The 11,820-nt window shown below is 33.7% G+C and overlaps 1 protein-coding gene across 2 annotated transcripts; it reads right to left on the bottom strand.

Annotated features, from left to right (window-relative positions):
* Nucleotides 1-1,258: 1,258 nt before the first annotated feature.
* On the bottom strand, nucleotides 1,259-11,616 carry LOC135644066 (universal stress protein A-like protein). 2 transcript variants are annotated; one of them, XM_065161475.1, is made up of 4 exons: nucleotides 11,270-11,616; nucleotides 6,081-6,202; nucleotides 5,829-5,947; nucleotides 1,259-1,551 (listed from the first exon to the last, which is right to left on the bottom strand). In XM_065161475.1, exons 1-4 carry the CDS (start codon nucleotides 11,469-11,471, stop codon nucleotides 1,443-1,445), a joined length of 552 nt encoding a protein of 183 aa, XP_065017547.1. In that variant the 5' UTR covers nucleotides 11,472-11,616; the 3' UTR covers nucleotides 1,259-1,442. The 2 variants fall into 2 exon arrangements, with proteins under 2 accessions (XP_065017547.1, XP_065017548.1); XM_065161476.1 differs by having other exon boundaries at nucleotides 1,369-1,576; nucleotides 11,270-11,571.
* Between the last annotated feature and the right edge of the window lie 204 nt (nucleotides 11,617-11,820).

Raw genomic sequence — 11,820 nt, 5'->3', positions numbered from 1 at the left:
CCTAGTATTTAGAAGTTCATCTAAAGGGAGAAGTGAGGTCTAAGAAAGAGAGGCTTGTAAGGGTTGTCTCCTAAACCCGTGAAAAGAAGAAAGAGTGTAAAAGGGTAGTTGATCTTCGCCAATTGAAAGAAGATCGTTACTGGATGTCGGTGGCCTCGATGGAAGAGGAATCGAGAGTGGATGTAGGTCACGACGACCGAATCACTATAAAACTCAGTTTGTATTTCTATTTTGCTTTTCATTCCCTTACTGTAAACTGCCTTACTTGCTTACTTTTTTCACTATGCTCCTGTACGTTTTCAAGTTAAACTTACATTTTCGATACGAGCTTTTATCAAATAAAAGATTTTTGAACCGATATCGTTTTTATTTGCTGCACTAATTCACCCCTTCCCCCTCTTAGTACCGACTCGATCCTAACAATATTTATATTTAATAAATAAACATAAAATAAGAAAATATGCTTTAAATACCACATTATTCATGAGAATATATATATATATATATATACATATATATATATATATACATATATATATATATATACATATATATATATACATACATATATATATATACATATATATACATATATATATACATACATATATATATGCATATATATATATATATTTATTTATTTATACATATATACATATATATATACATATACATATACAAAAAACAATATAGTTAAGTGATGTTGTGTGTTCTTGATTCAAGAAGAAATGAAAAAACACAAAGAACAAAGAAGAAAACAAAGAACATCAACCCCCGTATCCATGTATGAAAGACAAGGAGACAAATAAAAACAATAAAAAAATTACTTATCAGAACAACACCGTGCAGATAACAATCACTTTGTAGATTTTCTTAATAAAAATAAAATTAAACCAGCATAATTAAAAAAAAATATATTAAACCAGCATAAATCATTTTAACCTGAGTTGATTAGTAAGATTTTACTGAACGGACGACGCAAACCCATTGTTTTGAAAAAATAAATTTAAGCTTAACTGTTCAAAATTAGATTTAAGCTTAACTGTTCAAAAATAAATTTAAGCTTAACCAGCTTAACTATGTAAGAAAAAGCCATAGTCAAAAACTTTTTCTAAAAAATCATCAAAAAGAAATTCTCAAATATGAACCAGAAGGCTGATAAGGACACTACTCAAATAAAAGAAAGCGAAAGCAACCCGTTTGGAACTTGCGAGAAAAAAAATGCCACGATCAAACATCCAGATAGCCGCGGAACCACTGGGAAAACAATTCTTGATACATTATTTTGAAGCAGAGTCATGTCCATGAGCATAACTTAAACACAACTTATAGTTTTTCTGTTTTATCATCCAAAATAAAGCTGAGACACATCCATAAAAATCTCAACTTGGTTTTGTTCCGAGAAATGTGCATTTCCAGCAATATTACACGGTTTTTGAACACTAATCATCAATTGGATCATGAGGAGCCTCGTCAGCCTTCCTTTTAATGGTAACCACCGGGCAATCTACATGCTTCACCAGGTACTCACTCACAGTCCCGACAAAAACCCTGAAAAAGAAAAGTAAAACGCGCACTGTATACTTAGTTAATAACATTCATAAAGGAGTGAATAAACTTTGATAAATACATGAATTTAATGTCATTACAAACAAGAACATGATTATCTCCATTAATAAACAAAAATTATGAAGCCTTCGACTACGGAGTTAAAAAAATTTTCAAAAGGATATCAAGTCAACACATCTCATGAAGGCAACCAGAAACTTGAGGATTAAATGGTCCAGGCCATGCACCATATTTAGTTCCGGTATAAAAGCTAAATTCAGCCTTGCATATATGATTCAATGATCATGGCATATCTTTCTTCACATGTGAGAACAGGAATTCCTTTAAACAATATTCACATGAATAAACTGCACTTTGCACCAACCCTAGAGGACGAGTGGACAATCTCCAAACACTATGTCTGCCATTCACTTAATATGCTGTGCAGAGAAATCATCTAATTTGGAAACTAAATAAAAGAAATCAGAATATGTTACTAGCACCAAATTAATCTAAAAGAACTTGCATTAAAAAAGAGTACAAGAACTTCAGAAAAGAAATTCCATACCCCCACACACACACAAGAAAACAATGAACAAATTTGACAGGCCAAAATAAAAGTATCACGGCCCAACCTGATGGGATAACTAACATGTTAACTTTGTTGGATTTGACAATAGAACATCCATCAAGCCTTTATAACTCAATCTATCATTAGAAACTCCTGATGTAGGGCTAAACCAAAGCGTTAAAATCTACTTAACTTAAGGGATTGTTGTCCTTCCTAGTATAGCTTAAAATTAGACTTTAATATGGTGCATATGACATTTTTTAGGACTAGTATGGAAACACCTTAAATTGATCTAATTTAAACTTAATTGAGTCTAACTTTGGTTAAACAAGCTTGAACCAGTCAAAATTGATTCAGTCACAATAAATCATCTTGAGCCAATCAAAATGATTCGGTTTGGCCTAAATTAACAGTTAAATTGGATAAGGTTGAGCTCTGCACAATGCTAGGTCGAGCCACAAGCGATCTTGGAACAGGGTTTAACTAGCAATAAGAGGGCAACTGCAAGGGCCCAGATCCCTGCACGCATGTGCTGGGCCGAGCTCTAATCCCACCTACAAAACTAGTCACGTGTATCACACATGCCAACGACAACAAGGGTTACAGGTTCAACTCTGGATCAGAACATAGAAGCCCAATTGGATCATGTGCATTGCACTTGTCCACCATAAGGGAGAGGACAACGGGTTGGACGTCAACATTGGCTAATTGGACTGAGCATGGTCTTCAGGCGTTTGGTTGTGCCGAGCTGCATTACATAGGCCCAAGCCGAGATTAGCCACATGACGCTCTAGGCCGACCCACAGGTTCAACATATGCGCCAAGCCCTGAACCACATAGGCCTCTAGGCTGCATGGCCAATGATGACTCACGATCCATGCCTAGGTTTAGCTTAGGTCTAAGGATACGTTGAACCCAAACCTAGCTCAGGTTAAACCCAAACCCAATCAATTCCTCAATCAAATCATCATGTTTTCTTTTTTTAATAAAACACTTTTAAAAATTTAGAATAATAATTATGCAAAAATATCAAACTAAAAATGTAAATTTTCTAAAAATATTTCTCATAAATTAAAATATCAATAAACTAACATTTTTAAAATTAAAAATTCAATAAATCGTGAATACCTGGTAAAATTATATAAATTTATTGTAGGTTAGAGCAAATACAATATGATCTAAATCTTAATCTAAAACTCAGTTTTTAAATAATCATTAAAATGCAGATTTTATGATTTAATCTAAAACTTTGAAATAATTTATCAAAAATTATAAGAAAATTCACAATTAATCTAAACCAAATCAACTATCTCTTAAATGCTAAAAAATAATGAAATTACTATAATAACGAAACTAGGAGAGTAGGAGAACCTCTCTCTCCGGCAGCAGACCACCTTGCCCCCCTCCTTGTGGACCGAGACTCAACTCATCCGTTGATGAATATAAAGGGGCTCTACTAGTCCTTAATAAAGAAATAAGGGAGATTCTTAGTAAGATTTTTTTTTTTTTTGACAGAGCAAATAGCAAAGGCGAGATTTGAGCCCAGGACTGTGATACTCTATCAAAGTCTTTACCAACTAAGCTAGGTGGTACCTTCAATCCTTACGAATATTAAGAGTCTTATGATGAAAATCTCAAATTTAATAATCAAATAATTAATTTTATTTTTTCTATTTATTAGGTCTCTTGGATCAATTATTATCCATAGAGTAAAAATAAGATTGTTAAAATGGCAAAGGACTCAAGAGTCTTGTGTGATCATCGAATACCTTTAAAACTAAAAAACAATTTTATAAGACAACTGTGAGACTAACAATACTTCATAGATCTAAGTATTGGACAGTTAAAAAACAGCATATACAAAAAAGTTTATATTGTCGAGATAAGAATGCCAAGATAGATACATGGAGTTCCTAGGAAAAATTGAAAAAGAAATATTTTTCATAGATCTGAGTATTGGACAGTTAAAAAACAACATATACAAAAAAGTTTATGTTACCGAGATAAGAATGTCAAGATGGATGCCTGGAGTTACCAAGAAAAATTTAAAAAAATTTTATTTTTATTCGTGAACAATTAGATATTACCTCGATAGATGATAAAATGAGAATTGTTAGTATGGGCATATGTTTAGTAGACCTCCAGATACAATAGTCAAGAGAGGTGAAATGATTAATGTTAGTGGTACAGGTATATGAAGACTTAAAAAACTTTAATAGAAACTATAATAAAAATCTAATTACTCTAAACTTAATTAAATATATGACTTTTTATATATCTCAATAATAACAAAAGATTCATGTAGTCAACTCCAAATAATTAGGACTTGCGGCTTTGTTATTGTTGTTATATTAAGATTCAATTTTTTTTTAAAAAAAATCCTCTTATCAAAATCCACTTAAAAAGAGAATACAATACCCTGATTGAAAAAAAAAATCTATCTTTATCTATTTTTAGTCAGATTGATTTTAAATTAATTTTTGAATATTACAAATATATTATTATAATAATTGTACCCCATATTTTAGATTGTAAACTGAGACTAAGAGAGATGCAAAGGAAACTATAAGATATCAATGGAACTGCTAAGGTTTTAAAAAAGAACCATGGAACATCTAATGCAACAGATTAAACTGTTTTCTGGATATAACAACCTCCATGATGGAATTTTTTTAAACAGAGACCTCTCTTTTCAGTTATAGAACCACTTATGTAGGACATTGAAGAATTGAGTGTTCCAAAGAATGATTAGGGTGACCAACAGAAATAGAATTAGTAGAAACACAAGCTGAAACTTATTAAAAAACGAAATTTTCTGTTTAGGAAGATAATAACAACTACTTCATGACAGAAGGGTAATCTTAGAGTACTGAAACAGCAAACCAATCAGTGGCAGAAACTTAAATTAATAATGTGCTTAAATTACTACTCAAATATTGTTTGGTACTTCAGCACTAATTTCTCGGTACTCTTGCAATATCATTTTAGTATAATTGCACCGAGATGGCATTAAAATTTAAAATTTTGACTGCCAATCAAGATTCAAAAAAGTTCCCAACAATAACTTGCAGAAAACAAAGAGACAACTGAATAAGAAAACTATAAAGAAGGCTAAGTGTCACAATAGGAGAATAATGGCAATACAAACAAGTATCGGGTTCACTTTAATCACAGAACCCAACAACTTCTAAGGGAAGTCTCACCTCCATATGCCCTAAGTACAGAAATCAAACATTTCTCATAGCTTCATTACAATCTCATTGCATTATGAAATAACCAGTCTTTATCTGCGGTAAAAAAAAAATCATAATAATAAAACTCTGAAAGTAGGAAAAAGTTTCTACCAGTGTGACCTATAATATTTTTTATGGCAGAAAGATCTTAAACAATAAATTCTAATGTTCAACTTGCTGCGATAAAGTATCTAATGCCTAAACTATATAATAGTTAATAAGTAAAACTCAAACAAGCAACAAAAGTCAAGTCCAATAGGCATGATAATAAAAAAACAAAGCTTGTCGACTCTCAAATATATATCGAACATCATGCGGAAGTGTTGGTCATAGATACTAATACATGGATCAAAGCACATACAGCTTGACGACCATAAAGCAGAGCAAGAAATTAAAGTATGCAAACTAGCAATTTCAGAATGAACATATATAAAATGAATTAATCCCAACAGAAGCAAAAAATAACAATCTACTACCTTTGGAAGGGTCCAAGACCACGGCTTCCTACAACCAAAATATCTGGCTGAACCTTCTTTACCTCTTGGCATATAACTTCTTTTGGATCACCCTTCCTTATCCAGGCTTCACATTGTATCTGCAAATCATAACAAAATATCAGAAAAGCAAATTTATAGTATCACTTTTGATAAAATTTTCCATCTAGGTATAAGTCAATACTCTTATTGACAAACTAAAAAGGATAAGGCCTCTCAACCAATTTCAATTACCCCAAGTTGATGAGAGTGTTCTACAAAGTACTGCAGCAAGTGAATCCCTCTTATCTTCTCTTTCTGATGCATGCTCTGGAAATCATCGGGTGACGCATAGATACTGTCCATGTCATCGAATCCTTTTTGTTGGCCATAGTAGAGAGAAAAATAGTCAGCCATAATACACTTTCGTGCTCAAGTTACAAAATAAGTTCAAAATAGGTCTTATAAACAATTCAAAATAGTAGAGGACTAATTTTTCTTTTAAGAGGGGGAGAGTGTAATCCCCTCATTTTTGAATTTTCATAAGGACTTATTTATAATGTAAGAATCTGTTTTGAATTGTTTATAAGACCTAGTAGTAAAAAAAAACTGAGGACCTATTTGTAAACTCTGAGGACCTAATCATAAATATGAATAATACAAGGACTAAACTGAAAAATATACAAAAAAGACAAATTCCACTGCCTCTACACCTCTGCCTTCGTTCTTAAGGAACATGAGAAGGCAGCATTGGTGGAGAAGAAAGGAAAAGAGGAAGAAGAAGAAAAAAAAAATTTTGGGGCTTAGGGTTTTCTCGCTCAAATCCTCTCATCTGGGATCAAAAATTTCAAAGGCAAGTTTCTAACCCCATCCTACAGTAATCTTAATCTTTGTTTTCATCTTAATTCTGAATAATAAGAAAGATTTTGATTTAGCACCAGATATTTCTTTCGTTTAGATACAAAACTATGAATCTAAAATTTTTCAATAATCTGACCTCTATGCTTTGTTTTAGTCCTAACTTTCTACATCGAATTTTGATTGAGCAAAATCTTATTCATGTGAAAGTAGACTCATAGATCTTTCTTTTGATATCAGAATTGAAATATTTGAAGTTCAAATGCCTGCCCAAACTTCTATTTCAATTGACCCTATGAAATCTGTAAAACAGAGACTATAATTTCTAACCTTTTGATACTAAATTTCTTAAAACTCTGTTGGAAACTCTAATTACGACAAAACCTATTTTATTGAAAACTAACTCATAAATCTTTCTGTGCATACCTGATTTGAAAGATTTGAAGCACAAATGCCTACTGAAACATCTGTTTTAATCGACCCTATGGATTCGGTAAACAGAGATGATGTTTTTTAACCTTTTGTCACTAAATTATTCGTAACTCCCTGTTGGAAACTCTAATTCGTATAAAAATTAATTCATCTAAAAGTAGATTGATATATCTTTCAAATGCAACCTATTTTGAGTAATTTGAAGCATAACTGGTTATTCAAATAATTCGTGCAGTGCGTCTTTCAAATTCTGCCAAAATGAAACTTTTGTCAATTTTGCCTATTTTTGTTTCATCTCTTTGAAATTGAATTCATCTAATATTCTTTGTTTTAATCAAGCCTTATGTGACTGCTTTGAACTCTTGTATGCTCTGGTCCTTAATTCCTTTCCTATTTGAATGTATTATGTGAAATATTATGTTTACATCGTATTATGTGAAATATTATGTATTATTTGAATGTATTATGTGAAATATTATGTTTACATGTATATTTTCATTGTTTTGCATGTGTTTTCAATATGCACCAATGTTATTACTCACAATGTCCTTTTTTACTCTAGTATTTATGGGATAATGTGAATATTTACCAAAAATGATAAAAGGGAGTTATGCTTAGAGCCCACGATATTCTACCCGCCCCCTCTGACTTCATCAAAACATGGGTGGATAGAGCTCCCAAACGTAGGAGACTTTTGTCTGATGGTCATCCATAAATGAATGGACGATATTATGTCAGTGATCCCACTGTACCCTCTATGTTTTTGATATAATATCCAAAGTATTGCTTATGAGTTTCTATATGTGCTTTGGATAAGAATGAAATGAATGCAACGTCAAATATTACATTTGAGCTTTTGTTTCTTATTTGCCAGTTGATATGTTCCAAAATGTTTTATTTGCTATTGATATATTCTAAAATATTTCATATATCATTGATATGCTCTGAAATGCCTCTTACATCATTGATATGTTCCAATTACTCATTACTCCATTGTTATGAACAAAACATGCTTCGAATGAAATGACATTGCGATTATATATTTAATGAGTGGATATCTATAAGTTCTTGTATCCTACCTTGTATTTTGATACCAAGTTTGTTTGAAATTGTCCTCTCTCGTGATGGATATATTTGTCACTTCCTGAGCTTTGTAGCTCACTCCGTTGCTATATAAATTTTTTAGGTTAGCTTGTCGCTCACTGAAATGTTGGAATTGGGCTGAGGTAGTAGAAAGCTATTCAACTTGTAAACAAGTCTTTGTGGGTTGTTATATTGTTGTATAAGTGCATTTTGTGTGTAATGAAATGTTGTCGATGAATCTGAATTGATATATCATGTAAAAGCTTTAGAAGACCTCTTACATTTGGAATTTTGAAATGTTAAGTTTAGTTTACGATGATATGAACTTGTGGTAAATGGTTGGTTTTACAATTATATAGATTCTAACACTGGTGGATTATAAGTGTTATTAATGTTTTGTTAAATTTGGTTTGGGTTTCCTGAATTATCGAGTGATGTGATGTATGATTATAAAATACACAGGGTTTATGGATATGAATAATGTTTAAATATTTTTCAATGTCCTCAAATATTAGTTTGGATCTTAGATCGCGGATTATGGATGAAATATAATATTCTTGATTTAAGATAGATTCACACCTCCCGAATGTGTTAATTTAGAGGGGCATGACAAAGGTGATATTAGAGCATGATTTGAGGATCACTGAGATATTTGATATGTTTGATGTGCGAAATATATTGATGTTTAGTAAATTATATAGTAATCAATGGTAATTTTCTTTTATATCTTTTAGGAATCTAGGATGACAAGGACATCTAGTCCTCTTGCTTCATCTTCTTCTGAGTAATTGTGTGGGATAAAATTATTGATCGGGGATATCAAATTCGAATGGATCAGGAATGGAATAATTTAAGAAGCATAGTCCTCCCTATTTTGTGATCTAATAGTGGCAGAACAATAGATGATGCGAATGGAAAAAATATTTGATGTCTTAAATTGCTTAGATGATTAGAAGATTTCTTTTGCCACCTTTATGTTGGAAGGAGAGACCGAGCATTGGTGTAGAACAATAAAGAGAATTTTCGAATATCAGGAGTAGGAATAGCAAGGACAAGTTTACTAAAAAAAATTAAGAGAAGAAATGAATCAGAAAGTGGTAACAAGAGGGTCCAGACATCTAGATTTGGTAAGGGAAGCCACCGCAGAGGACTCAATCATGTGCAAAATGCGAGTTAAATCATGATACAAATCAATGTTTTTGAGTGATTAGAGTATGTTTTGTTGACTAGGAAATATATTCTTCTCGTGATAAAGGTATGATTTTATTTGTTTGCAAACGATTTAGTTCCTTGAATGAAAAGAAATTAAGTGCTAGTATATAAAACTGCAAATAATTTGAAGATCATGTGCCAGACATTTCCTCTAATCTATGTATCATCTACACCTTCAAAGCAGCAAAAGATAATTCATGCAATATCAGTGTTTTTCACAGTTCACATAAGCATGAGGAGACCATGAAACATTCTCCATCAAATATTAATGGCAAAATGCAGTACTCAGCCTATGCACCTAACAAATCGATGTTGATATATGTAAGTGTATGCATATGCTACTGCATTTGTATATACAAAACACAGACAAATATGAAGCCTATGTGTTTCTCTAAATTATACTTCCAAAGTAGGAAAGAGGAATCCACAACTATCCCTACTAATAGCACCAAAGTACGGTCACTTTGTTTTAAAATCCAGTCAGATACTTCGCTGTCGACAGCCCTAACTACCATGAAATTTATTTCTTGAGAGTGAGCAATTTTTTTTATCTCATCAAGACCATTGCCATGCTGCCAATAAAGTATGACAGTATTATGCCCAGTATTGCATGCATAAATATCATCCTTGATCCAATTTCAGTTTCAGATCTGGGCACAATTTGGCAGTTTTGGCCTGCTTGAATTTGGTTGTTTTGGCTGTTTTAGGCCAAGTTTTGGTTGCTCCGAATTATTATTGTTACAAAACAGAAATGATTATAATAAGCATTATTTACTAAAAACAATGAGTTTCAGAGTGGCATTACAACATTTTCAGCCGATCCATATTGGTTTCTTTAGAAACAACACATCTGGAACAAGGCTTAAATTAGAAGTGTCATTGAGATTAAGAATGGCAAATTCCTCTCCATTTGATGGATTCAGACAGGGACCCACTGAAAAAACCTTAGACAAATTCCCATGGCTGCTTTACAAGTGTTTCATATCCCCTTTTTGAGTGCATTTCCTTTGTCATTCCCATACTCCTAATGTTGGTAGCTATAAAGGGAATCAGAAAAACTGTTAAGCAATGTAGCTGTTTTTTGCTTGAGATAATAAGATACAAAGCAGTGCGTTGGTTTTCAATCAAAATAATTAGTAGAAATTATAAACAGCAGGTCAAGAAGAATTTTGCAACCCTGGAGCCTTAGGATCACCTTCTATGCTTCAATCTATTTCTAGCATTAATAACCAACGTATAGTTCACAAAGATGAAGGATCAGCAGGTGCACTAGGCAAGTGTAGCTGGTTTAAGGCGGTAACTAGCTTAAAATGGTAATGAATCAAGATAGCATAACCTTAAGTAGCTTCATTGAGGATTACAGACGTTAGTTCCTTTAACAAGCATATGCATGACACAATTCACTCCACAAGGTTCCAACAAACTCCCTCCCTACCTCCCTCATCCTTCCCTTTCTCTCCCTCTCCCTCCTCCCAGAATAATACAACTCATAAGTTAATGCAACGCAGACTAAGTAGCAATTAGTAAAGATGCATGATTCAAAAGCAAAGGATTTAACCATAGAACACGAAAATAATATAAATTTGAACGACTGCTGAAAAGTATTCGAATTTAAAGCAAAGTTAACAGAGACGACGAGAGTGTAAATCATTAATTATCCCTTCTCCCTCTTGGATTTAGGATTCGATCCAAACAGAACGGTGGAAGATCGGAAGGGCAAGAGATCCAAAATCGCCATACCCTAAAACCAAAAGGCGGCCGTACACCCGAAGAGGGGAGAATAGAAAGAGGAGGAGAAGGAGAAAGAGGAGGAAGGGGGAAGAGAGTAAGAGTGCGTGGGTGTTTGGACTTGGGGGTACCGTCTTCGTCGGGAATCTGAACGTGGAGGAAGAGGAGCTTGAACCCAGCGGCGTTGGATCGGACGATCTTTTGCAGAGTCCAGTCGAAGGCGGTGCGGCTGCTGATGGAGGGGTGCGGGTATCCCCGTATGGACGACTCGTTCACCCCGATCATTATCCGTGTCGGACGAGCCTCTTCCCCTGCTGATGATGAAGATGCCATCCTCTCTCTCTCTCTCTCTACGCGCGTAGAATGGTCGGTTTTGCCGCGCCCTCTCTCCCACGCACTCCCTCGCTCTTATTCTCTCCCTTCCGGGTTTCGATGGTTATCATGTTGATGGGTGCCAGCCGAGTATGTGGACGAACTCTGTTTCGGATCCGACAGCTGGACGGTCGGCACTGCATCCAGATCTCAGCGAAATATATCACCGACTAGAAGTTTCCCTCGGTGCCACGTTGGCGGATGGCTGAGATCGAGGGGTGGATTTAAAAATGTGAGAATAAATTTTGGTTTATTGGCATTAAACACAAAGCAAACAGTGAGCAGACGATTCGAAAGTAGTTATCTATAA

The sequence above is a fragment of the Musa acuminata genome, chromosome BXJ3-8, assembly GCF_036884655.1.
Source record: "Musa acuminata AAA Group cultivar baxijiao chromosome BXJ3-8, Cavendish_Baxijiao_AAA, whole genome shotgun sequence".
Lineage (NCBI taxonomy): Eukaryota > Viridiplantae > Streptophyta > Magnoliopsida > Zingiberales > Musaceae > Musa > Musa acuminata.
Note: the sequence above shows the minus strand (reverse complement) of the source record. Positions and strands in the feature narration are given on the sequence as shown.

What these genes read in the sequence shown, in the direction of transcription:
- LOC135644066 (XM_065161475.1), bottom strand. Translation starts at nt 11,471, where the DNA reads ATGGCATCTTCATCATCAGCAGGGGAAGAGGCTCGTCCGACACGGATA. An exon ending in TCAGATTCCCGACGAAGACG is followed by an intron (nt 6,203 to 11,269) that starts GTACCCCCAAGT and finishes GCCAACAAAAAG; the next exon opens with GATTCGATGACATGGACAGT. An exon ending in GGTCTTGGACCCTTCCAAAG is followed by an intron (nt 1,552 to 5,828) that starts GTAGTAGATTGT and finishes TTTCTTTTTCAG; the next exon opens with GGTTTTTGTCGGGACTGTGA.